A 27,827-nucleotide genomic window follows, 5' to 3' on the forward strand; every position below is an offset into this window, starting at 1 on the left:
TCAGCGTTGGCTACATTGATTTATTGGAAACACAGATCAAGACAGATGAACATGGCAGAGGTGGGAGGGGAGTGGTTAGGGGGTAGGATATGGCCATCAGCCCCGTGACAGCCTAGGGTAGGCCCTGGTCCTGGTCCTCTGGGCCCCTGAGCCCCCTTCGTAGGGTCATCAAGGGGACTTCTTCTTAGGGGTAGCCTTTCCCGGCATGGGCAGCAGAGCCAAGGAAGAGGGCATCACACATAGACAGGAGAGGCCTGGAGTGGGACAGACCTTTCAAAGTGCCAGAGAAGTCGTTGGGAGCTTGCTCCATGGGGAGGCTGCGGGAGAGCGACCCCAGGCCCGAGGCTTGAGTTCAGTTGCCTAACACTTGCGGCAGCTGCTGGCGCAGGAGCCCACGCCGCAGGAGCTGATGCCGCAGGAGCCCAGGCCGCAAGATGTGACGGAGTTGCAGGGGCCGCAGGGCGCGCACATTCCGGTGCTCACCGCCAGGTTCCCACTGCAGGGAGCGCTGCACACGCTGCCGGTCACGGGCCGGGAGCCGGACACGCAGAGGTCCCCGCAGACGACCCCGCCCCGGGAGCTGCTGACGCCTGTGAAACCCAAAGTCTCAGTCAGAATTCTAGGGGTGAGCCATCAGCCTCCTTGCAGGTGCCCATCCCCAGGCCCTGAGCCCTGTGTATTAAAGTCAGGAGAATCTTTACTTACAACACTAGACCCAAAGCTGTGGTCTTCCCTGGCTCTGACCCCAAATGCCTCCTGATGTGATGCCAGCCCACCTTATTATATTTAGCTTTCAGTTGAATCCCACCCACCAGAGTCCACTACCCCTTACAGGAAGAGAATAAATCCATCTACACAGAGGCTGAGTTACTCACAGACATTCACGGCCCCAACGCCTTCACATAGTCTAGAGGGAAGAAGAAAAAGGCAACATGAGTGATTCATCCAGAGCTCCCCAAATCCTTGGGGTAGGGTCCACAAGTGGTCAGGGTAGGGTCCCAAACCACCTCCTCCCCCAAAATGATGATTAAAGATGTTCCTAGACCCTTGGCCATGGCTGAGACAGAAGAAAGGATAGGGTTTATTCACGGGGCAGGAAGAGGCAGCTGAGAGCCAGGCTAGGCTGGGTCCTACCTCTGTTCTTCACCCTCCAGCANGTGCTTTGGGTGTTCGGGGAGCAGAGTACTGGAAGGAGGTCTGGAGTCTGGTGGAAACTCCAATGTGCTCCGTGAGGGACCTCAGTCCTATTTATGCTCAGATCTGAAGGGCTTGGCCAAGCATTTCGGTCAATTTGTGCTTTATGGGCTTGGGCGGTTTGTTGAGTCCAACACCTGTTTAGGACATGCTTTCATGGTGGAGTGGCCCGCACCCTCCTCTGTGTATAGGATGCCAACCTCTGGGCTGTAGCGGGAGTCAGTATGTTTCATCTTCAAAGTGCCCCGCCAGCAGGCATGCACTCATCTGAGGAGATTGGGGAGAGAAGGGAAGGGCAGGGGAGGGAGGAAGGGGACCAGGCAGGAAGCTGGGAGATTCAGAGCCCCTGTGTGTGTGTGTGTGTGTGTGTGTGTGTGTGTGTGTGTGTGTAGCGGGATGGTCCAGAGGGGACTTGGGAAACACTGAAGTGTTAACAAATAACATCTAGAAGTTTCCATTCCAGTAGTGGCCAGTGTGCTACTATATCACAGATCTGCATCTCACCCGGTCCTGGACTGTCCAGTGGGCAGCTGAGATACATCCCATTTTTCCTACTGAGACCGCAGCCAGCAGTTTATTACATATCTGTGTGTGTGGTTTTTTTTTTTGGTCTTTTTCAACTTTTATTTTGAGAGTTTCTGAACATATGGAAACGCTGAAAGCAGAGAATAAAAAACACCCTGAGATGTTCACTTAGTTACAGAGATCCAGCCGTGGTTAACGCTGTGCTGTCCTTGCCCGCATATTTGAAAGTGTGGCACGGGTAGAAAGCGGGGCTGTACCCCTGCGTGTGCAAGAAAATGAACAATTCCAAAGAATCATTTACTAGCCATGCCATTTTCCATTTTCCTGATTGTCCCAAGAGTTTAAAAAAAAAATCAGTTTTATGTGACTTGTCTTGTGGCTCCGTCCCTTACATTTTAAGGAAACTAGAAGTTAACTCTAGAGTTGGCCCCTTCAGTGTGATAGCCTATAGGCATATGTGGCTATTTAAATTGGTTAAAATCAAATACATTGAAAATGGAGTCCCCCAGTTGCAGGAGCCATATGACCACACGGCCACTGGCCACCTTATTGGATGGCGCAGATACAGAACATTTCCACCATCATAGCAGAGTCTGCTGATAGTGCTGGTCTAGAGGCTTGGTTGGGTTCTACTGAAATGTCTTTGGGCAGAATACTTCATGAACAATGCTATATGACTCTTGTTATATCACTCCAAGAAGCACAAAAATATCAGGTTGTTCTATTATCTGTGATGCTAAATCGGATCACTTGCACACATTTCTCCTTTATAATTAGAAAGAACACTGTAGGCAAACATATTCCATTTTGATAAAAGGATACTTTCTTTTCTTTTCTTTGTTTTTGGGGGGGGGGTGCCACCTACTATCTGATAGCATATGTTATTAACAATCTCTAATTCTCCCATCAACCATATGAAGTATGTATCATTACCCCCATTTTATAGATAAAGAAACTGAGGCTCAGAGAGCTTCAATAACTTGCCCAATATCTCCTAGCTAGTAAATCATGGAGCCCAGGAGAGGCAGTGCTTTCTCACTGACAAGCTATGACAACCCCTGAATTTCCTACTCTCTGGAAATTTTCAAGAGGGTAGGGAAGGTTGTTTAGGAGGGCTATTTATGGCCAGGAGACTCAGTCTACGGCAAATGGGCAGAGTTACAGGGGGTTGGGGTGGTTAGAACCGGGAGGGGCCGATGGTGTGGAGTGTAGCACAGGGGCAATGTGAGGCTGGGGCTGGAGATCTGCAGGGCCCTGTGGCTGAGAACGGAAGGGACAGTTGTTTGTATACCTCTGGTGCTCTGTGAGTATCTTGACAGACGGTACTGTATCTACTTACCCATGTAGCCTCCTATTCCAGTGGAACGGGTCTAGAGCAATTCTGTCATAAAGTACAGAGATTTGCATTGAATGAAAGAGAAGAGAAGTGATGTGGCTGGCAGCCCCTGTAGCTGTCTTAGAAGCAAAGGCAGGCTGGACAGCTCTGGGGAGGAAGAAGGGGTGGGGCTGGTAGGAAAGGAGAAGGAAGGAGGGGAACAGACCAGGGCTGGGGTAAGGCTCTGTGTATTTGTGTGAAACATTCAGGGGTGAGGCCTTGTGACAGAACAAACATGGACTTGTGGACTGTGTCAGCCATCTGGCTGTCCAGAGGAGGGTGTGGCACCCGCTGTCACTTTATGTGTTTGGGGAGCTGGGCCAGCACTTCCGAGACCCTTTATACCCTCATTGCCATTCTGGGCACTGCCCACAACTGAGCCACGGCAGTGCTCCTAGCAAACCAGTTGGCTGGTGTCCCGAGGAGAAGTGCTGTGAGTCAAGGTACATCTCACACATGCTTTACCTTCTCTGCCAGTGTAACTCCTTATAAAAATGACATGCATAAACATGAACTAATTACTAATGGCTGGCCCTTCCTAAGCAATTTTAAAGACACAACAAGCAATTTAAAGAAACGAGATATAAGAAAATTCAAATGTGACACCATTTCATTGAACTTCAGGCATTATTAATTGCTGCTAATCTTTGAAGACCTAAAAGGACATTCAATCTGTATGTTTTCTTAGAGTAAAAAAACTTGTGGTGGGGGAAGGGGAGAGAAAAGAGGAGGAAGGATTGGCCGAATCAGCACCATAGTCTTGGCTCTGGCAGTATGAGTTTTATAGAGGGTAAAACTGTTTTTATTGTGAAATATGTTACCCACACAAAAGAATGTATAGGTGGTGTGCCTACCCCCCATAGGGAGAAATAAAACAGATGTGTGACTTAGGAGCTTCCTATGAGTCTCATTCTGATTGAACCCCACTTTTTTCTGGCCTAGGGATAGCATCTCTGTGGGATTTTGTGTTGACTCACTTCCTTGGTTTTCTTTGCAGTTTTAGAACCACTGTATGCATCCCTAAACCATAAATTATTTAGTTTTCCAGTTTTTAAAATAATATTTATTTTGAGAGGGACAGAGACAGTGTGAGTGGGGGAGGGAGGAGAGAGAGAATCCCAAGCAAGTTCCACGCTGTCAGTGCAGAGCCCAACTCGGAACTCAATCTCACACAAACCATGAGATTATAACCATGAAATCAAGAGTCAGACACTTACCTAACTGAGCCATCCAGGCACCCCATAGTTTTCCAGTTTTTGAAGCTCATGTAAATGGAATTATATTGCGCGTATTCTTTTGTATCTGGTTTCTTTTTTTCAGTGTTTCTTCCTGTAGCTGTATTGTGTACATACTCATTGTATGAATATGCCACAATTTATTTATCTCTTGACACTGATGGCCTCATGGTTGTTTCTAGAGTCTGTACTATGAACAGCGGCCATGAACATTCTTTTTCGTGTCTTCTGGTAAATTTGTGGAAGAGTTTCTCTAGGGTATGTGATTATGTAAAAAAATATGCAAGTAGTATATGCTTAGTGTAGAAAACCATTTTATGAGTATTCGTCCAAATTTAAAAAGTCATAACATCTCTTGATGTTCATCTTACTTCATACTAAATACTATGCTAATTGCCTAACATGCACTAATGCATTTAATTTTTACAATTACCCTCTGAGGCACGTGTTAGATGAGGACACTGCGGCCTAGAAGGTTAAGAGTCTTGCTCAGTTTGTGTAGTTAGTGGCAAAGCTGGCACTCGGAGTCTGCTGGTGTGTCTGATCCCAGTGGAAGGGATGAACTTATCTCATTGCCCTTCCATCTATTCACCGTCTACCATTATTAGAAGTATTACACAATAGATAGTGCTTGTGTATAGCACATTAACATACACTCTCACTAATCTCTTCCCCCAGTACCCTCTTCATGGCCCCTTACAGTGCTCTTAGGGTTCAGGACCAGAGGATGGAAGGAGAGCTCACCCTTGTTTGTGGTAAGCTTCTAGTTCTAAGAGAAAAGCTGGATACATACTCAGATCATGAACAAAAATGCAAACCTTGCAACACACCAATGAGCAGAAATGTTTGATTCATGGATCTATTCCAAGGGGTTGGCACATAGTAGGTGCTCAATAAATATTTTCTGAATGAATGAAATGAATACCAGCTGCATAGTAAATGCTGAGTAATGGAACCATCAAAGCATGGTCATTAATTGTGCAAAGCTTTCTGGTAGGATGGGGTAGGGATCCGATGAAGCAGACCAGAGGGTTGCCATTCCTGGGAGTGGGGGATGGGTAGGGAGACGTTCCTGGCTGGGGCCTGAAGGAGGAATGAAGTGAGTAGATGTGTTCTTGATCAAAGCGAAGTCCTTGAACTGAACAATGATGGGAGTGGTAGGAAAGGCCAGTCCACAAGGGCAAGAATCCTAAAAGCCATGGGGGCAAAGTAGAGACTGAGGGCAGGATTGGGGAAGGAAAGAGAGAAGTGGATGGGAGGCGGATTTCTAGGGAAAAGAAGGGAGAAGATCCTTGGTCTTAGACTATTACTCTCTAGGGCCACTTGGAAAGACGTAGACCATCTGGGGGGTGAGGAGTATGGGAAGAAGGGGAGACTGGGAGAGATGAGGGAAGAGGAGGGTGGAGGAAAAGTGGGGAGAAGACCCATAGGAGAACAGAAAGGGGGACACTCCAGGGGTGGAAGAGCAGAGGAGGAGGGTGTCCAGGGAGGAAGGAACACAGCACTGAGGGCAAGATACCTGAAGAGGTGGGCAACCTTGGCTCTAGGTCTATAGCAACAAACCCTCACAGGGTAGTCACAAGGGCTGGAGGAGATGCAGGGGTTCAGCTTGCTTAGTGGGATGGACTTCATCAAGGGCAGAGCTCCTGAGTCAGTCTTTATTCCCCCATTCCCCCAGGCAATCCACAAGGACCTTTGGCTCCTCCTTGCTCTGGTAAATTGTCCACTGTCCCAGGCTGTCTTGGCTGAGAAGGCAGGACTCAGACTTAGGCCTCTCAACTCATGAATCCAGTCATCCTGCCTGCTGGCTGGCCTAGGGTCAACTCCCTCATCAACACACTGAGTGTTATGTAAATAGCCATTCTTTCACCCCTCAGTTCCCCTCTCTGAAACATAGCCAGCACCACTTTCTGTAAACAGAAAGCATGAGCTGCAAGATTAGAAAGGGCACAGCCCCTTAGCCTGGTGTGCATATGTTTTGGTATCTTCCAGATGTAGAGCCCACAGGCTGTCTCCCACCCTGTAGCTTTGAAGCAGAATCCCATAGATGCTACTAGCCCTGTTTCTGAGGTCTCTGCCTCAAGTGGCTCTCCACTGTCACAGCATCTCACAATCTCCACCTCTTCTGCAAGGTCCCCCAGGTTTCCCTACTATCCACTCTCTGAAATATCTCCATGCATACTTTTTCACCAGTATACCCCACCTGCCTCCTTACTGGTGGTGTCTGTTCTCACCCTTTCCAGGGAGCCTTTCTTATTTTTCCCCTTAGACTAGCTGCATTCTACATTGCCTCAGAATGGGCACTGTCAGGGGTGCCTGGGTGGCTCAGTTGGTTAAGCATCCAACTTTGGCTCAGGTCATGATCTCATGGTTTATGGGTTTGAACCCTGCATTGGGCTCTATGCTGGCAGCTCAGAGTCTGGAGCCTGCTTCGGATTCTGTGTCTCCCTCTCTCTCTGCCCTTCCCCCACTCATGCTCTGTCTCTGTCTGTATCTCTTTCTCAAAAATAAACATTAAAACATTAAAAAAAAAGAGTGGGCACTATCAGTAGACATTGCATTTCTGAGCATCTGAAGGTACAACTGAAAAGGATCCTTCTTCAGACTTTCGGCCTTTCTCATGAATGTGGGTATGTCTTCCCTGTCAAATTGGGAGCTTCAGAACTCATGTCTCCTTCTTTCTGTTAGTGCCTTCCTCCCTTTCCCCAAAATTAAGATAGGCTTCAGCATATGGCAGAGACATAGCCATCACAGAATCACTGAATTCACCAACAAGATGTTATCTCATCTAACCCATCATCCATGTGGGGGAATCTGCCTTACGACATTCTTCACAGAAGACTGTACTGAAGGGAAGCTTGAATAAGAACTTCCTAATATTAGAACACCAGATTTGCCCCTTCTTTCCAGGTGTCCCTTGAAATAAGATCCACTTAGGCTAAAAGAAGAAGCTCTAATATCCTGATCTGAAGGTTTTTTTGTTCACCCTGTTTCTGTAAACACAGTGACCACTCCAGAATAAAGGGGGCTTCTCTTTTATATAAAGCTTCCCTAAATGGGAGACATAACACAAGCTTCTTTTTAGGATACCATGACAACCTGCTCTCCTCCTGGGATGTTTCCCTCAACTCGAATTTCCATCTGTGCAGCTGCAGTGAAAACCAGACTTCTTTTGCTCTCTTTGGAGTTCCGTTGTACCTGGATGGATGGCATATCTCCCACCCTCAATTTCATGCAGGCTACTAACAAATCAGGGGGTTTCAGGATCAGTAAAAAAGCAAGATAAGTGAGTATGTCATTGATTCATGGCTGAGGATTTCTGGTGTCTGTTAAGTCCAAGTTAGAAATACAAATATATGAATTATTATAGATAACAGACTTTTGGGACTGTCCAAGCTTCTCTTTTCATCCAGTAGTATGGTTGCCTAAGGACTGCTGACATTTTCTCTTTGTCTAAGAGGAGAGATCCTCCTTGGGCCTTCCTTGGGGGCAGTTAGTCTAGAGTGGGGATTGAAGGAGGGGCATTTGATTTTGGGTTATTTTCTAGGATAAAAGAAGTAACCATGGCCAAAGGTCTCAGGTCCTCCCTATACCTTGGACTGAAATCATTGTAGAATAATAATAGTAGATAACATTTACTGAGCATTTGCTATGTGCCAGGTTCTGTGTTAAGCATCGTCCATGTATTATTTAATCCTTTTACTAGTCCTTTAAGATAGATACCATTAGTGGGAATTTTACACAGGTGGTTTAGAAATGTGGGTAGATATATTACACCAAACTTGCTGATATATCTACAGAAGCAGCATTAGCAGCAATAACAACTACGAAAATGATTACATAATTAGAGTGTCAGGCTCTGTTCTAAATGCTTTACATAGATTAATTCTTTTAATCCTTACAACAGCTTTATGAGGTGGATATTATCATCCCCATTTTATAAATCATGAAATGAAGTACAGAGAAGTTAAGTAATTATCTGAGGTTACATAGCTAGAAAGTGGCAGGGCTGCACTTTGAAACTAGGCAGTTTGGAATCTGGGTCTGTGTCCTTAATTGATATGTGATGTATTTAAACTTTTTATTTTCAATCATATTAAGAAATAATTTTATGTAGTCATGAAGTACACACATAATACACACCACACACTCTTGAAACAAAAAAGAAATAAAATGTTATTTTTACTACTTATGATGCCCTCTGCTATTTTCTATGCCACTCGACTTGATTTTGTTCTAATTTACTTCATTAAAATTCTATTTAGTGGGCCACAATGTGAACCCTGAAAAAAATGCTGCCCCAGAGCCTCCTGCTTCTTAATGATTAAAATAAAACACATCTATACCATGTTTGGAGTCTACTGAACACATGGACATCTCTGTAATTTTCCCAGGAAGTGCTGGAAGGAAAGACTTAATATATTTCACAAAGGAATGAAGTGCCTTGCCCCCAGATCACACAGAGCTATTCATGGCAGAGCCTTGGTGTCTGTCCAGCCCTTTTAGGTTCAAAGCCCACACTATCCTCACTACAGGTGGCACACACGAATATAGATCTATTTTGACAGCAGCCAAGATTACTGACAAACTGCAGTAAAGGGAAGGGGGTTACAGGGTTGGTAGAGCATAGGAAGCAGCACAGATCTGGGAGGGGGGAGGTGGCAGCAGGGGGTTGGATGCCCTCCTGATGGCTCTGTATAATTGATTCTATTATATTCTGAGCCAAATGCTATACAGATTCATAACAGTAGTGTCTACCCCATGCTTTCTGGGCCCTAGAGGAGAATGGAAGTTTGAGATGAAGTCCAGACATGCTTATTTTTTCTTGGAGATTTGCTGCAATTAGTTGGGCATTCCTGAAGCCAGTGAGCCCATGGAAGATTTTGAGGAAGGGAATGCCTCCTCTTAGCATAGACTGGACAAAATGGCCTAGGGACTGGTCTGTGTGCAAACTGAGATGGGCGAGTGTACACATGAGCAAGTGTATGTGTGTGTGTGTGGGGGGGGGAGAGTCATCCGGNGACAGATATGGGCTATCGGTGTGAGGGAGACCACCAAGTGCATCCCAAATTTCACATCATCTACTGTAGATCTCACATTCCCCCAGTGTTCCAAGGCCGGTCCAATCAGCACCACGGACAGCAGTGGCGGCTAAGTGAAATGGGGCGGTACAGGAGCCTTGCCCCGCCTTTCTTCTCCCTCCATTCTAATCTGAGTCATTGCTTCCGCATCCACGAATCGCAGAGTTCTGCCAAACGTGTAAGAGTAGTGTACGAGGAGGGTGTGAGGGTGGTGAGCTGGCCTTTTGAAGATAAACATTTTGCAGTTTAGGGTAAAAGGCCATAAACATCTGGCCTCATCTGGCCCTCAATTAAGCATATAAGGGAGGAGCCAAGGCAGCTAAACAACCCAAGCCAATAAAGACATCTAATTGCTCCTGACTCGTGGACGCACTAGACTCCCTGCATATATAAAGGGCCCAAAGATGTCCAAGACCTGAACACATCAACCACCATATCCTCCGTTAGTACGTTTCCCTCCTCAGAGCCTCCCTTGCCCAAAGAAGGAACATGACTTGCGGATCTGGATTCTGCGGCCGCGCCTTCAGCTGCGCCTCGGCCTGCGGGCCCCGGCCCGGCCGCTGCTGCATCACCGCCGCCCCCTACCGCGGCGTCTCCTGCTACCGCGGCCTCACCGGCTTCGGCAGCCGCAGCGTCTGCGGCGGCTTCCGCGCCGGCTCCTGCGGCCGCAGCTTCGGCTACCGCTCCGGCGGCGTGTGCGGGCCCAGCCCGCCCTGCATCACCANGCGGCTGCTGGAAGGCGAGGAGCAGAGGTGGGTATAGTAGCCTATTTCCTCTCCCAGCCCTGCCTGGGTTTCCAGCGTACAATGTGCCCTGTGGCATCACTGGACTCCCATTTCCAAATACCCCATCCTGCAGTTTTACAGGTAATTTGAGTAAGTCCTTTCAGTATGTTTCAAGCCTTTCTTGAGTCAGTCATGCCCACCTACATGCTCATATGAGATTGGTACCTTTTGCATCTGCTTCAGAGCCAGGAATCAGGACATATTAATTGTTTTCCTGAGAACCCAAGTCTGGGCTTGCAGCCACCCCTCCGTGAAAGTGCCTTTCCCCTCCTGACCCTGCTTGTGTATAATCCAGAATGTAACTCTCTTCACAAGCCTGGCCTTGGCCCCATCCCCCAGGGGTTCGTATTTATCCCATAATGACTGACTCAGATGGGGGTTTTATGAACTCACGTTTATGTATTGCAAGTACACCTGCTCTAGGCATGTTTGCTTACTGCCAGTGTTAGAGGTGGCAGGGCTAGTGGATGACTGATCATCTCCCTTGTGCCCTACACTCCCAGGATGTTGCCCCTAGGGGGTCAGTTGCTCACTCTCCAGGCCTCCTCCTTGTGTATGGCCTGGCTGCTTGTCCTCAGCAGAACAGAGTGTAGGGTGAGGATGCCGAGGGGGCCCTGGGGGCACGCTGTGCAGTGAGGACATGGGGACCCAGCTTTGGTAGCTGGAACTGAAGTGGTCACACAGTGAGAAGACTCGCGGCAAACTGGAGTAGTTGCTTTGGCCCGCGGTTTGTTGGGCCTGGGAAGTTTGATTAGTGGACAATTCTGCAGCAAAGAAGATCTCAAGACTGAGTTTGGAAGGCCTGGAGTTAGCACTGGATACTGAGGAGCCCAGCCCTCCACCACATTGGGCTTGTGGCAGGGTGGGGGTGGGGAGGACTCAGAAGCTTTGGTGTGGGCCCTGTATGAAACCAGGGCTTGGGGTGAGTAGGTGGTGGGCTGTGGATTCTCCCCACACCTGAAGTTGACCTTGTCAAGTCTTTGCCATGGTGCGAGCAGAGAGACTCCCGTTCCCTTCCCTTGAGATGTGTTGCATGGGAAGGGAATGAGGGTTGAGTGGAGTTAGGTGGCCCAAATTATAGCCCTGCCTCTATTGGCGGTTATTTCCTCTCTCTGGGTCTCAGTTTCTCCACCTGTCAAATGAAGGAACTCATGGAGACAGTCTGTCTGTTTGAAGTCGGTTCTAAAATCCCATTCATTCATGCAACAGTTGTTTATTGGGCCAAACACTGTTTTAGGCACTGTTGATTCTGCAGTGGGGAAAAGACAAGACAGAAAGTTCTGCCCTCCTGAAGCCCACGTTGTAGTGACAGCAATCAGACCAGATTTAGGGACTGAAATCTGCACCTCCTCCAATGCGTTTACAAGTCAATCAGAACCAATAGCAATAGTAGCAGCGGACAGGTCCGATCTGCTCACCACGTGGCAGGAGCAAAGCCCTTACGTGTGTCACCGGATTCCAACCTGACAGGGGATCTAGGAGTAGATAATCCTGATTAAGAGGCAGGTGGAGTGAAGGAGGGCAAATCCAAGGTTGTTGAGCCAGCCAGGCGCACCGGGCATCGCGTCTCCAGAGCCCACGTGGCGGCTGGGCGACCCCGGCTTCCCGATTGGCGCGTTTATAGTCCCTCCCCCTCAGCAAGTGCCCAGAAGGAGGGCATGGACCTCGCTCGCTGTAGCCTCTGGCCCACAACACCGACCTCTCTCTTTTCCTTTCCCAACAGGCTGTGCGAGGGTGTCGGAGCCGTGAATGTCTGTAAGTAACCCTTCCGTTCCCGCTGCTCCCGCGGGGGCGGCGCCAAGCCTTTGCGCAGGGACGTGTTTGCGACCGCCGAGCCGCCTGGCCGCCTGGCCGAGGCCGTGCCTGATGCGTTCTCCCCCCTCTCCCATGCAGGCGTCAGCAGCTCCCGCGGTGGCGTCGTCTGTGGCGATCTTTGCGCCTCCGGTGCTGCCCCTGCTGTCAGCAGCAGCGTCTGCAGCGCCCCCTGCAGCGGCAACGTGGTGGTGGGCACCAACTCGTGCGGCGCCTGCCCCGTGGGCTGTAAGAAGTGCTGAGGCCGCAGCGCCCCCTCCAGCGCGCAGCCGCGTCACCCTCCACCCGGCCAGGACCTCGATCGCCCCGCCACTGCCCCACGACCGCCGGCTGCCCGCCCCCAACATCCAGTCTCCAGATGTGCACACTAGGCACGTCCACCCTACGTGCTCCCTCTGTGCGCCACCTCCAGGCGCCCCGAGCCCAGTGCACCTGGGGCGGCACCTTGGCCCCTTTCCCGTAGCCTTTCCTAGTAGTGGATTTGTCGTCTTGAGGATTCATCCCTTTCTTCTGCCTTCTGTGTTGTTTGCTGGATTGTTTGCCTGACTCCCTCAGCTAAGCTTGCAGGGATAGGGCAGGCCCTAGACTCTCCCTGTCTCCACTTCCTGGGAATCCGCCAGTGTGCTTGTTCCTGTGGAATGGAGGTGGGGAACACCGACGGTGGTTTTTCCTGTAACTCTGTGAGGCCCGTGACCGTGGGAGGGAAGAGCATCTCCTTCCAGGGCTGCCTGCAGAAGCTTCTGAAAAACCAGTGACTCAACTGCCAGCCCATTTGTTTGCCTTCCTTTCACTCTTGTGTTTCCAATAAACTAACTGTAGCTGATTAAACCTGGTGCCTCAGAGTCTTCAAAGTGCCAGGGCTGTCCTGGGATAGGAGCTCCCTGCCACAGATTTCCTCAGGATCCCTCCATCCACTTAGTTACTACGGGCAGTGGGTGCTCCCCTCTGATCTTGAGCACCCCAATTCACAGTGAAACAGAAGAAGGCTGATGGATGGAGGGAATCAAGTAGGGTCATGGATTTCTGTAGCCCAAGATCTCTCAGCATCAACAGTATTGTCATTTGGGGCTGGAGCACTCTTGGCTGGGGGCTGTGTTGAACATTGCAAGGTACTTAGCAGCTCACTGGTCTCTACCCACTAGATGCCAGGTACACTCCCCCCCACCCCGCCTCATTGATTGGGACAACCCAAGATGTCTCTAGAAATGGACAAGCATGCCGTAGCAGTTCTCCACCAGGGTGATTTTGCCCCCCTCCCCCCCCCAGTCATTTCTGGAGGGGAAAGAGCTTAAGGAAATGTGTGAAGATGAGAACAGAAGGAAGGAGTGTGAGACAAGCAGTGTGGGGGAGAGAAAGAGCATTGGGTCTGGAGTCAGACTAGGATTCTCACTCAGAGTCCTGACTCTGCCATTTCCCAGACGTGTGACTTCAAGCAAACTGCTTCCACGGTCTGAGCTTCCGTTTCTTTCTCACCCCTCCCAAGATCCCCCAAAGTTTCATCATGTCATGATATCAGCTTGAAGTTCGGGATCTCACTCTTTGGATCAGATCCAGGTATGCACAAGGCTCTTGGGACATGGTTCCTTTGTTGCAGCCCCCTCCTGCCCCCCCATCCCATTATGATTTATCTCAATCTGAAGATCTGTGAATTAAGAGTGTTTGTGTCTACCACACACCTGACCTGCCATGGTGAGATAGGGGTAGGATAGCCAGAGTGGGCACTCCCATTTAGAGGGAGGGAAAATTGGGGGCACTGAGAAGTCACTGATTCTTAGCAATTCCAAGTATGGTCAGGCAGGCCCTGCTACCTCCTCCCATTCTAGAGTGTTGTTAGTGCCCATTTTTGCCCCTTGGAGGTCTCCTCCTCTGTTCTTGGCTCTATCCTTTGGGATCTTGGCTCCATCTTCTGGATTGCTCTTTCTTTTCCGTGATAAGTGGCTCGTGTTTTCTTAGCCTGCTTCCTGTCTTTAGGAGGTTGGGGACCAGAGGCCCATTTTCATCTCGAATCATCCCTATTCCTTTAGTGAGAACGGCTATAGTTCTTTCAAAAATGTCATTTCTGGGGCGCCTGGGTGGCTCAGTCAGTTAAGCATCTGACTTTGGCTCAGGTCATGATCCTATAGTCTGTGAGTTCGGGCCCCGCATCCGGCTCTGTGCTGACAACTTGGAGCCTGGAGCCTGCTTCAGATTCTGTGTCTCCCTCTCTCTCTGCCCCTCCCTTGCTCATGCTCTGTCTCTCTCTCAAAAATAAATAAACATTAAAAAAATTTTTTTAATATTGTTTCTGGTGTATCAAATGATGACAGACTTTGCTGGACAGAAGCTATCCCCATATATCTCTTTGAGATAGGCTCCTCTCAACCTTAGGCTGAGAGTCATAATGTTTTAGGACAACACTTAAGATTCTTGGAAACCCTGTTGCTTAGCAGACAGAGAATATCTACGATGGTGCCTTTCAGATGCTTAGAAAACTTTTGGTCCATGGAGTGAGTCTAAGAGGCCATGAATTTAATCTTTCTGAGATCTCAGCAAATGACCTAACAGCCACAGTATTCATCTGGCTTTTGCTTGAGGGCATAGCTTACTGGCAGGGCTTTGAATTTGAACTTTTTTCTGCAGCCATTTTTTACTTTGAGAACCTTTTGCTAACTGGAAAGACTGTCCTTCTGAATTGTGCTAAAAAGCTGAACATTTCCCTCCACAGTCCATCTCTGTCCCCTTGTATTTTATCGTAGGCAGCTAGAAGCCAGTGGCACCTTCGTCATTCTACCTGGAAACCCTAGCCAGATCCCCAGATCCATAGATGTCCCTTTTATCTTCCTTGTCACCACAGGCAATAGTACTGCCAAACATGTCACCACTACATAATATGGGTCGCCTTTTACAGCATCTAATAATAACTTCATTGTCTATCCGCCTTTCTCTAATGGTCTCCTTGAGGACATTCAGACTCTGCCTGGTGCCTGGTCCCAAAACCAGTTGTGACCAAACCCAAGTTTGTTTGTCCGACGTGCAGCCAAGCTGATCCTTGAGACACTGAGTATGCAGAAAGGAAAGGTTTATTCGAGAGGCAGCCAAATGAGGAGACAGGATGGCAAGCCTCCTATTGGCCTCAGTGAAGGGGGAGAGAACAAGTTTTGCTTTGTTTTTTTTTTTTTTTTTTGTTTTTTACAATCATAGGAGTTGAGATTATGTACTTTTTTTTTTTTTAATGTTTTATTTATTTCTAGGAGAGAGAGACAGCGCGAGCAGGGGAGGGTCAGAGAGAGAGGGAGTCACAGACTGAAACAGGCTCCAGGCTCCGAGCTGGCAGTCAGCACAGAGCCCAACGCAGGGCCCGAACCCACGAACTGCGAGATCATGACCTAAGCGAAAGTCGGACACTTAACCGACTAAGCCACCCAGGTGCCCTGAGATTATGTACATGTTAATGGAAAGGACAGGGGCACTTAGGACTATTAATGAAAACAGATGCAGCACGCGCCCCGAGCAAACATACATATAATGAAACATACATCCCATGTTCACCTGGGTGTGGACACTTAGCATCAGAAGGCGGCAAAATTCAGCCCCTAATGTAAGAGGTGATTTCAGGACAAGGAGCAGGGACTATGGGCACTCTCCGAGAGTGAGTATAAGCAGGGTTCTTTGTCTCTGGTAAGGAATGCAGGGCCTTGCCTGTTCATAGGCGGGAACCATATGAGTTGACCCTGAGTCCAGGCTTCTGCAGGGCAGCTAGCGTATTTGTTAGTGGGGTCAGAAAAGACACAGTAGCTGATTAGGGAGGAACGGGTCTCTGAAAAACGAGATTTTGACTTTCTGTGAAGTTTCTGTCTCCTGGTTTGACAATGTTACAGGTCTTAGGTGTTTTTGCAGTAACATCTGGATTCCAGGTACGGATTTCTTCTTCACTTATCTATTGCAATTCACAAAGTATCCCCAAACCTAGTGGCTTAAAACAGCAATATTTCTGATGATCCCTGGGATGAAGCCTGGATGATTCTTCTGCTTCCTATTATTGGCTGGGGCCTCGGGGAGGTCCAAATGGCTTCACTCAGGTGCTTGCTATGTGGTGCTGGCCGCTGGCTGAGAGCTCAGCTGGGGCTGATGGCCAGGAGCCTCTGTCCTCCTCCACATGCTGCCAATCCTTAGGTCCCAGGTGCAGAAGCCCAAGAATGGCACTTCTACCACATTCTATTGGTCAGAGCAGTCACGGGCCCAGCTCAGATCCAGGGGAGGGGCAATGAGGAGCGAGAGGCATGCAGAGAGATGGAGGAATAGCTGAGGGCCATTTCCGAAGACAGCCACCACTGAGGATTCGATGAGACCATGCACATAAAATTTGGAGTGCTGTGCGGCACACACTTGGCAAGTGCCGTTATTATTGTTATTACTGTTACTGTGGTATCATCACAGCACAGCATTTTGAGCCTCTAAACAACAGGAGGCAGGGCAGGGTTGTAGAAAAACCTGGGTGTTGCAGGACACCTAGGTGGCTTAGTGGATTAAGTGTCCAACTTCGGCTCGGGTCATGATTTCATGGTTCATGAGTTCGAGGCCTACGTCTGGCTCTGTGCTGACAGCTCAGGGCTTGGAGCCTGCTTTGGATTCTGTGTCTCCCTCTCTCTCTGCCCCTCCCCTGCTCACACACACACACACACACACACACACACACACACACATACTCTCTTTCTCTTAAAAAATAAACATTAAAAAAAAAGACTGGGTGTTGAAAGTCTGGAATTTTGGGGGTTCTTGTCCTGGTTTAGTCACCAAGAGTGTGTGGTCAAGGCTTTTTAGCTTTTGGAACCTCAATTTCTCCATGTTTTGGGGGTGATAACTCAAGGAGCAGTTGCTCCAGCTGCTGGGCAGGGCCAGGCAGGCACTGAGGGACTGTTACTCTGGGTATGGTCATTACCACAGCGGGCCTCACCTCAGCCTTGTCAGCCCACAGGGGTCTGACATCCAGGTAGCTCACGTTCCTTGCGGTCAATGGAAACTTTCTGCAGAGGAGGCACGTTGCTCTCTGGGAAGCCCAGAATTGGCTCATGCCATCTACCTCTGCAAGATAATGCAAAAAGTGCCTGGAAGGAAGTAGGAATGAGGAATGACTACGAATGAAGAAAGCTTTTCTGGGGTGGAGTTGGGGGTGGGAAGGAGTGGGCTGTGGAAGAGAGTGCAGACAGGAAAGGCTCATCCCAAGCTTTCCGAGGGCACCGGAGAGCCGTCCCCCTCCTCCCCACCACCCTTAGGACTTATGAGAGTTCCTGGATTTTTGCATGCTCTTTCTCCGAACCACCTCTTCATATGCTCTTCGCTGTCTGGGGCACTGCTGGGAGCCGCACCGGCCTCTCTGGATGTCAGTCACAGCAAGAATATGGTAGCATTTGCACAGCTCCTGCCATGAGAAATGAAAACTGGTATCTCCTTCTGCTACTACTGGCTCATGTTGGAAATGAGCCTGCTGGTATTGACCAGGCCTCATAATATTCCATATCAGACCGATATTCCGAACACGGGTAAGCATATTACCTCCTAAGGAAAAGCATATTCCTGCCTTTACAAAAGAGATTTTAGATGAAAGCTCTGTAGATGATTGTCAAAAGGCTCTTCCTATGGGCCTTGCAGATTCAAGACTTAGATAATAAGGGGGGTTAAGAACACAAGAGTTACAATTGNCTATTTATGGCCCCCATGGGGCTTGCACATTCAGCATCAAGGAAAAGGCTCGCTCAAGCAACTTAGGAACAAGCCTAATATACATTCTTCCTCTTGTGATTAAAAATTGTCTAGAGGTGGGGCACCTGGGTGCCTCAGTTGGCTGGGCCTCCAACTTCGGCTCAGGTCATGATCTCATGGTTCAAGGCCCGCGTCGGGCTCTGTGCTGATAGCTCGGAGCCTGGAGCCTATTTCGGATTCTGTTACTCCCTCTCTCTCTGACCCTCTCCTGCTCACATTCTGTGTGTGTGTGTCTCTCTCTCAAAAATAAATAAACATTTAAAAAAATCGTCTAGAGGCCTATCCATGCAAAATAAGGTAAGTTTGTTAGTATCTTAATCTGGGGGACTGATGTCAAGAATATGGGGAGGTTCTGCAAGAATACTTTTGTAAAGCCTGTTTCTGTACACCTTCCGCTGATCAAAGCATCTTACTACAAATAATTAGCCCCTGTAAAAATTCTGTCTTCTGATGTCCTGTTATTGTTGAACCTTTAAATAAAGACATCAAAACCGATAGGATGGAGATGCCTGCCTGGTGATCAGAAAGAATCTCCAGGGCTCTCTCACTCTCTCTCTCTCGCCGACACCATCCATCCTTCAGGGACTCCTGGACATGCTGGAGCCGGCCTCCAGCAGAACACATCTCTTCCTCCTGGTTAACTCCTTAACTTATGTTGATATTTTTCTGTAAGATATAGACTTTGTGGAGGACAGGCATCTGCGATTATGTCCATCACTTACAGGAACCCTGGCTTGTGTAACAGCACTTGGTACATATTACATGCTTTATAGTTATTTGTTGATTGAATAAATGAACTTCTGCTCTTCCTTTAGGTCTCGGTGTCAATATTACTTCCTTCGGGAGGTAACCAGCTTTCCCGGGTTAATAATCCTCCAACTACGCTTCTCCTTTGCTCTTAGCTCCAAGGCCCAGGCCTCTTTGTGGCTGCACGTGTCGTCAATGGAGAGGTGGCAGTGCTGGTGGAGGAGATGGGGCTCAGGGACCTAGGAAAGGAGGCTCTCATAAATGGAGAGTATGCAACATCAGTCCTGCCTGGTGCCTGGAGCTGGCAGGCTGGAAGGAAGGTGCATCCCGTCCGGAGGCATGGGGTCTCCCTGGGATCCCCTGGGGCACCTGGATGACATCACAAGGCTGGCAGTCTTTACAGTATCCTCCTTAAGTCCCTGGGAAGGGAGTATTATGATCCTAGAGCAGAGCTCGGGGTCACTACCCAAGAAGATCAGAACTGGAAAGGCCCTTGCAGAGCCCCTGGGCCAGCACTCACTTGACGTGTGTTCAGGGCATCCTGAGCCAGAGGCAGGGAGAAAGGTGGGGGTGACGAGGAGTGGGGAGAAGGATTGACATCAGTCAAAGCCAAATATTCAGGATGGGTGTGCTGTGTTCAAGAGTCTGGACTTCATCCCGAGGGCAGTGGGGCTCCGCTGAAAGGTCAGACTTGTGTTTTATAAAGACCCCTGTCTGCTGTGTAGTGTGGGCTGGGAGGGGAGAAGGCCAGCACTCCAACCAAGATGGCGGTGGCTGGAATGTGGGTGGTGGCAGCAGAGAGAGAAGAAAAGGATGGATTAGAGGGGCACTTAAGAGGTAGAAAAGGAAAGCACTTGGGGGTTAATTGGTTTTGAGGGTGAGGATGCAGACATGGGGAGACAATAGTTCTGGGCAAGTGTGCTAATGATCTTGACAGGGGCACAAGAGGAGGCTCCGGTGGAGAGAGTGCGCATAGTGAGTTCAGCGGGAAGGTCTGGTGGGTTAGAAGAGTCTCCAGGACTGCCAAGTGGAGACGTGTTGTAGGAACTGGGGCAAGTGGGTCTGAAGCTGGGGAGTGAGAGCAGGGGAGTCATCTGGACTCGGAAGTGCAGTTGGAGGATTTTAATCAAGGAGGCCATTAACTGTAGTGGTGACTGCAGGCCAGAGACTGATGTCATTGCCCAGGCAGTGTGTGCCGAGAGGCGAGAGAGGGACCCCGAGGCACTGGAAAGTTCAAGGGCAAGGTTGTATGGATGAGGGACATGAGCCAGGGAGTGGGATGGCCTGGGAGCAGCTGAGAGCCTGAAACAAGGCAGAGGAAGGCAGAAGAAGGCAGGGGAAGGCCTGAGACTCAGGAATGGGGAGGGACGGAGGGCCACAGGGAGACTAGGGGGCTTGGGTGAGGAGCTGAAAGGGCCCCGGGATTTCAAGAGGGAATGAGGGAAGGTAGCCAGTCCTCGTAGGACAGCTTGGGGAGATGGGTGGGAAGGAGCAGGGCCTGGAGGAGAGGGGCCAGCATGGGGGCTGGGTAGGGCTGGGGCAAAGGGAGAAATGAAGAGGGTGGGTGAGAAGGAAGTAGACTGCACGGGAGGGCTGGGGCCCGAGGAGGGCTACTCCAGGCCTGGCTCTTCCTCAGGAGGGTTAGAGGCCTCCCAAGTTTCTCCTCCCAAGAACTCCTTGACTCTTCCTGAACGGAGAGCAAGAGAGGTCAGACAATGCGGAGGGGGGGCAGAGAAGGGAGCCCTCTCAGCCTTGGGATTGAAGCTCTGAGGTGTCTGAGGATGAGGGGAGTGTGGAGGGCACTGAGAATATGAGTAGGTTGTATCCTCTTACCAGCTGCGGGGCTTTTGAAGACGCTGTCCCAGGTGCTAAACAGGGGTGTATATGGGGGGCAGGAAGGATGGGCAAGAGGTGGGTGTCAAGGGCCTTATCTCCCCTTGTTTGATGGGCAGCAGAGGGAACGGGATGGGGTGCGGTCCAAACTGACACAGGGTGGCCACCTGAGGTTGTTGCTGCTGTGGTGTGTGTGTGTGTGTGTGTGTGTGTGTGTGTGTGTGTGTGTGTGTGTAGGGGTGGTGGTGGGGAGGGGAGGGAGTGAGCGTGTACCAGGAAAGTGGGGTGTATGTGAGGGAGAAGGAGGCTAGAGCCAACTCCCCCAGCTGCCTTCCGGCAGACCCCATGACCTGCTTTGGTTCCCTTCAGAACCAGTCAGGGGAATAAGTCCCAAACTTCCTCCCACTGACAGTTGACACAGGTGCAAGGTGCTGGGGGCTCAGTCAGCACTGCCTGGCCAGGGGAGGATGGCACTGTCTGGGGACCAGCCTGCAGGTGTCCAGGCTCTGAGATGGCCCAGATCCGCCCCAGTCTTCAGAGGCCCCCTCGCTGGGCCGGGGCACTCACCGGTCAGTGGACATGGGCTCATGCCAAGGAAGTAAGACACCACAGCACAGAAAGCACTTCCTCCAGTTTATTGGGAAAACGGGAGACAAGAGACCAGAGAGGCAGGGGAGGCATCCAGCAGTGCTCCTGGCAGGGAAGGCGAGCCCTTCTCCCTGGGAGGGGCCAGAGGCGAACACAGCAGAAGGGAATGCTGTCCATTCCCAGGCAGCGGCCCCCTCCTGGAGGACAAGATGAGCAGAGGAGTGGCTGATGGGAATGAGCCGCATGGTGTATTCTCAGAACACGAGGGGAAGAGCTACCGAGGCACCGCTGTTCTCAGCTGGAGGTGGAGGCAGGGCACACCTGGCAGGCAGAAGGGGCTTCTCTGGCTCTCTCTTGGGGCCGCCTAACACCTCCCCAGTCCGCAGGAGCTCCCTCCACAGGTGGTGTTGAGCTGGCCGCAGGGCGCGCACATTCCGGTGCTCACCGCCAGGTTCCCGCTGCAGGGGGCGCTGCACACACTGCCGGTCACGGGCCGGGAGCCGGACACGCAGAGATCTCCGCAGACCACCCCGCCCCGGGAGCTGCTGACGCCTGTAGAAACGAGGGCACAGGTAGGAGTTCTGGTTGGTGGCCACCCCATCTGGCCAGCTTCCTTTGGCCCCTCTGATCTGCCTAACACAAAGGACCTTCAGCTGCATGGAAAGGAACTTCATCGGAGAGCCAGGAGCCCTGGGTTCTGAGACTAGCTCTGCTTTGTGACCTTGGGCAAGCCCCTTCCTTTTTCTGGTCCTCAGCTTCCTCACCTATATAAGGTGGTGGTGTATTGAGTGACATCTCAGGTTCTGTCCCCAGTGACCTGTTATGCCCCTACTCCATTTATGCTGTACAGTTCTTCCTGCAAACTAACCTTAGTCTCTCTTACTCCATGACCTACCTACTACCATTTACTGGGAGAATTATTGGAAACACTCCCCTGCAACCCCCCTCCCCCCCGCCCAAGTGTATCTATATACTCATAGCATGGAAATTCTTGTGCCCAACATAAAATTTTTCTTTTCAGGGCTCAAGATACTTACAGACATTCACAGCTCCAACACCTTCACACAGCCTGAGTGGGGAAAAGGTGAGAAAGGAATGAGAAAAGAAGTCAGAATGAGATCCTCAAATTTCCTCTATGCTGGGATAGATAATCTCAGGTCTCTTTCTGGTCTATATTTATGCCCCTGTATAACTTTTAAATAGTATCTTTTTGGCAATTGCAGCAATGCATAACTTTTAAATAGTATCTTTGTGGCAATTGCAGCAATGCCAGGCTACACTATTTGGCAAGCAGAGCATGGGCTGGATTTCAGCTCTTATTTGCTCTTCAAATGGCTGCTTTTGTGCTGTGCATAGCCTGAACAACCATACATGGCATACTTGGAAGGGTTCAGCTTTAGGAAAGGGAAGGCTCTCCTGACAGTCTGCATGAGGCCAGTGTCACAGTTTGGCCTGCAACTCCACTCTTGGGCAAGATAACCTCCTAAGCAGTGAGTGGATCTTGAAAGACTTGAGGATGGAATGACTCGAGGATGCTCTAAACCGAGAGAGGGGGTGTCTTGGTTCTGGCCCTGGGTTCTCTAGACCTCACAGTGACCCTGGCCTTCATTTTTCTCTCTGTATGCTACGTCCATGATCTGGTCCTTTGAAATCTGGGATTCCTAGACCCCAGAGTCTAGCTTGGGGTCAGTTCTTGGGACCGAGACTGGGATATGGAGGTGGGCAGTGTATGCAAGTATAATCAAAGGTGGGTGGTGCATGCAAGTATAATTCCTGGGGCAGCTGGGTTGGGTCCTACCTCTGTTCTTCACCCTCCAGCAGCCGCCTGTAGGTGGCGATCTCGATGTCCAGGCCCAGCTTGGAGTTCATCACCTCCTGGTACTCCTTGACCAGGCAGGCCATGTCCTGCTTGGCCTTCTGCAGGGCGGCCTCCAGCTCGGCCAGCTTGCATCGGGCGTCGCTCAGGGCCGCCTCACCCTGCTGCTCTGACTGGGTCACTGCCGTCTCCAGCTTGGTGTTCTGGGGCCCAGGAGAGAACAGAGTGGGTTATGGTCCTGGGTCTCTCAGTCCATTTCCTGGGGGTGTCCAGTCTCTCCCCTCCCCCAGATGGGAACACCCCAAGAACAGGCCTCTCCCCTTCATTAACTGAGTCCCCCTGAGGGACCACAACCAGGGACATTTGTCATGCAAGGAAGCTGGATCATGAATGGTGAGACCCATCTGGGGCACTCACTGCCTGTGTGGCCCTGGGGAGGCCCCAGGCGACCCATACCTGGCACTTGGCATTCTCGACCTCGGCGGTCAGCCTCTGGATCATGCGGTTCAGCTCGTTGATCTCCTCCTTGGTGCGGCGCAGGGTCTCCCCGTGCCGGATCACCGTGGCCTTCATCTCCTCGCACTGGGGGGAAGCAGAGATGCTCCCGAGGCTCAGGATGGAGTTTCCTCCCATTCGGACCCCACAGATGGTTGGGAGGTTGTACAGAGCTCAGCCTGTGCAACCATACAGGGCAGCCCTGCCCAGACACTAGAACCTGAGAGCTGTGTGCCCTTCTGTTACCATCCCTAGAGCCAGAAGCCCCAGACAGAAGAGGCCTTGTTAATATACACCTGGCTTCCCTCCCACTGTCATGCCTAGAGGCAGGTGTCCTGTGCCCCTCACCTTGCTGCGGTACCAGGACTCGGCCTCAGCCCGGCTGCGGCTGGCGATGTCGTCGTACTGAGCCTTGATCTCAGCCACAATGCTGTCCATGTTGAGGTCCCGGCTGTTGTCCATCTTGACGATGACCGAGGTGTCGGAGATGTGGGCGTGGAGAACGCGGATCTCCTGTGGGGGTGGGAGTGGGGGAAGTAGAAGCAAGTTATCTGTGCTTTTTGTCACCCGCTGATGCCGATGCCTATACTTTCCTTGGTCCATTTGGAGCCAAAGTCTTATATGTGGAGCTGATACTCCTCTGATGAAATTGTATGACTTTATGTGCAGAGAAGAAATTCCTCTTAGAGGAAGATGTGACCACTCTTCAAATGCTTGCTTCAGGGATAGTTAGGTCCCTGTGAGCCTAGGCTGCTTCCCTAAGCTCGAGTTCTGTGGATGTTTCCCAGGGCTCAGACCCTGTGTCAGTCCCAGTTCTCATTCTCCTGGACCAAACCTATAAAGGAAGGCTATTGGCTGCCGGAGAAAACCGCTGGAGGCTATGGGATGTTCGAATGGCCTTTGCGTGGGTGGGCCCCTTACTAGTCCCGCCTCCTTTTCGTTCCTCATTCCTCTGCCTCCCTCCTTCCCTCTCCTTGCTCCCCTGCAACCCTCCAGCCTGGAGCCTGGGTTTCCAAGTCAGCAGGCCTCTGGGGGCCTGGGCAGGGGGCTGGGCATGCCCGCCGCGGCTGAGAGCCCCCTCACCTCCTCGTACAGGCGTCTCAGGAAGTCGATCTCCTGCACCAGGGCCTCTGAGTTGGCCTCCAGGTCTGACTTGCGGAGGTAGGCGCAGTCCACCTCCTGTGTGGGGTTCAAGGGTCTGTATAGCCAGCTGTCCTCAGGGCGCCCTGAGGGCTTGGCCGCAGAGTGGTGGGGAGGCGAGGATGGGGTGGCCAGGGACTCAGGGTGGGGCTGGGCTTCTGGTACTCACCTTCTTTAGAGCCACAAACTCGTTCTCTGCTGTGGCCCGAAGTGCGACCTCTTCTTCATACCTGAGGTGGGGGAGGGAAGAATAGGACCGTGCCTGAGTGGCTCTCAACTTGGCCATGAAGCACTCCCGATTCCTAGACCCTCTCCCTGCTCACCCCTTGCCTCCAGAAGAAATGGGGCAAGACCAAGAAGAAATCAGGCTGCCTGCCCAGGCCTACTGAGATACACTGGAGAAGTGACATGTGCCCAAACTCATGTCACCTCTGAGCTTCTCAGTGGGGATGGTGGGGGCAGGATCTGGAAGCTTGGAGTGTGTGTGCCTGCGTGCACGCGTGTGTGTGCAGGGCCGGGGGAGTGGGAGGTTCCTGTTTTTTCTCACTCAGGTCTCCATTTTCCTTTCTTCTTCCCCTGGCTTTGCTCTAGGTGGTGGGGGCGCCTCTCAGTCGTTCCCCTCCCGGGCTCTGCCAACACCAGTCAAGCCTGCCACTTCCTCCCACTGTGGGCAGGGCCAGCTCAGAGCCAGAGGCAGGGAGCATGGTGGCCTGGCAAGTTCATGGCCGAGATCGCTATTAGCCACTCCTTGAAGCAGCACCCTGTAGAAGACCCAGCATATACCCTCTGTATCCTGTGTCGCACTTTATGACCAGTGGCCTGTGCTGTGACCGTGTCAGGCCTGCTTCCCAGCAGCCTGCAAGCCCCATGAGGACAGGCACTGTGTCCACATCGTGCTCTTGGATTGCTTGCACCCTTCTCAGTGTCTGCCTGGCACCTGGTAGGCGCTCAGAAATGGCTCGCCAAGTCAACAATACACTTGAGAAGAAATGTCCAAGGCCCTGAAGGCTAGATTCAAAGGCACTGAGTGTTGATTTTTCTGGGATCCTAAGAGAAGTGTCCGGTGGATGGAGAAAGGATGAGAATATCATTTCCCTGACCTGTGGATGGGAAGGCCAGGTGGACTCCATCCTTCAGGGGCCCAGGGCCCACCCTCAGACCCCATGTGCCTCCGGGAAGGGCAGAGAGTGCACATTCTTCCCCATCCTTGGGCAGAGTCCCAGCCACAGACCCAGATGCTGTTCCCTGCACTGGGGGCTCCCTTCAAGCCCTTGCCCAAGCCGGCGCCTTCTAGCACTCACTTCTTCTTGTAGCCCTCCAGCACCTCCTGCACGTGGTTGAGCTCGGAGGCCAGCCTCCCGCNACTCTCAGACCCAGAGTCCTCCCCGGCCGGGGTAATGTCAAAACCACACCAGGGCTTAATCAGCTCACCCAGAAGTCCTCCCTGAGATCTCACTGCGGTCTTTCCTAGGCTATTACCTGGTGCCGCGGAATGCGCTAAACTACACTGAGTCCAGAGTCTGCTGCTGCTCGTTAATAACGTGTCCTTGGGCACGGCAGGTAACCTCTTCGCTGAGTGAGGCTAATGCTCACTTCACGAAGAGGGTTTGGTGAGCCTGGCATGGACGGGCACCTGCGTGCTGGACAGCGCTACACAGGGCAGGTGCGATTGTCAGCGTGCAGATGAGCAGGCTGGCCTTTTTAGAAAGGCAGACTGCAGAAGTTGAAAAATAAAGTGCGTGCCAATTATTGAAACCTTGCAACAACAAGGTAATTAGAATAATAGTCACCTGCGATATTAGTGCAGGCGCACTCTATACTCCAACCCTCCCATTTTATAGATGCGGCATTGAAGGCCCAGGGATGTTACCAGACTGCCTGAGACCTTACAACGGCAGGGGAGAGACCCAAATGTTGAACTTCTGTACCCCAGAGGGCTCTTCTGTCACTATAATAATGACAAGACCATCGGGCCCCAGGAAAAACTCACATCCATCTCCCTGCCAGCAGGCTGGCCCAGCTGGTCTACTTCCTTACTCAGGTCCCTTTGTCCAGAGGCTGCTACAACCCTGGTATCCTTTCCCATGCTATCCTTGGTGTTTCGTGTTGGTAGGAGTTCTACACTTTTTGGGTCCTTCCTGATGGACATTTCTGCAGAGCGACCTCCTTCAAGGTCGGCTCTGGAGAGCCCTCACCAGCTCCAGAACTGCTTTCTAGTTGAAGAGTTCTCGATCCTCCCCTCATGGGGAAATGGCTGCAGACTTGAGCCAGACACTGACATCAGCAGATGGTTTCAGCTGCGTCCCGACCGTATGCTGTCTGCCTACCTGTAAGGCCCACAGAGTAGGGGCTACTGTTCACCCTGGATCCTGAGCCCCAAGGCTTGGATAAACCACTATGGCCCCGGCTCTAAACATGTGGCAGAGAAACAACTCTGTGTGATCTACGGCCTTCCTTCCAGGCAGTCTTCCTCTGTCCCATAGGGAGCCAGCTTCCCATGCAAACGGCTACTTGATTTCAAATACGTTGGATACCCGCACGGCAGCCCTGTGCTCATGAGATGGTATCTCTCAGCACTAAAGTTTCTGTGTCTAGTTCTGCTTATGAGTCTTCAGTTTGTCTTCCCCCATCAGATTGGCAGCTCCTGATTCTACTCTGTCTTTCTGTCTGTGTCCTAGAGGTTTGACTGCTTCCCCTTTTGGACTTGGTTGGGGATTTCTATGGGCAGATGCCTGCCTCTGACCCCCTCCTCAGTGCCCTGCTGGAGTCCTGAGCAGGGGTGGAGTTCAGGAAAGGCTTGATCAAGGACACCCACCTTGTCGATGAAGGCAGCGAACCTGCTGTTGAGACACTTGATCTGCTCCTTCTCCTCCTGCTTCACGCACTGCGCGTTGGGGTCGATCTCCAGGTTGAGGGGCGTGAGGAGGCTCTCGTTGACCGACACAGTGGTGATGCAGGGCGGGCTGGGCCCGCACACGCCGCCGGAGCGGTAGCCGAAGCTGCGGCCGCAGGAGCCGGCGCGGAAGCCGCCGCAGACGCTGCGGCTGCCGAAGCCGGTGAGGCCGCGGTAGCAGGAGACGCCGCGGTAGGGGGCGGCGGTGATGCAGCAGCGGCCGGGCCGGGGCCCGCAGGCCGACATGCAGCTGAAGGTCCTGGGACCGAATCCGCAGCCCGCGGAGCTGAAGCCACAGGTCATGTTGGAGATAGGACGGTGTCGGAGCGCTGGAGAAGCTGGCAGAGGACGGAGCCAAAGGCTTGTGCTCCCTGGGCTGCGGCAGGCCCTTTTATGCACCAGAGGCAGCTGGCATTAAAATGGACAGCAAAGAAACAATAGCTGCATTTTATTGGCTTGGCATCANTCAGTGTAGCTGTGTCAACAATCCACAGCCACAGGCCTGTTTCATCTTCAAAGCTATTAACAAGCTTCCTCATTACCTCTCCCCCTCCCATTGCTACTAGAGG

The 27,827-nt window shown here is 51.3% G+C and overlaps 1 protein-coding gene across 1 annotated transcript; it reads right to left on the reverse strand.

Moving 5' to 3' along the window:
* LOC144222782 (keratin, type II cuticular Hb1-like) lies at positions 1–27,561 on the reverse strand. Its single transcript, XM_077753443.1, has 10 exons — positions 27,070–27,561; positions 25,667–25,731; positions 24,535–24,595; positions 24,309–24,404; positions 23,574–23,738; positions 23,187–23,312; positions 22,713–22,933; positions 21,952–21,983; positions 21,303–21,466; positions 1–435 (listed from the first exon to the last, which is right to left on the reverse strand). Exons 1-10 carry the CDS (start codon positions 27,559–27,561, stop codon positions 361–363), a joined length of 1,497 nt encoding a protein of 498 aa, XP_077609569.1. The 3' UTR covers positions 1–360.
* Positions 27,562–27,827: the final 266 nt, after the last annotated feature.

Source organism: Crocuta crocuta, unplaced genomic scaffold, assembly GCF_008692635.1.
Source record: "Crocuta crocuta isolate KB4526 unplaced genomic scaffold, BGI_CrCroc_1.0 scaffold30, whole genome shotgun sequence".
Lineage (NCBI taxonomy): Eukaryota > Metazoa > Chordata > Mammalia > Carnivora > Hyaenidae > Crocuta > Crocuta crocuta.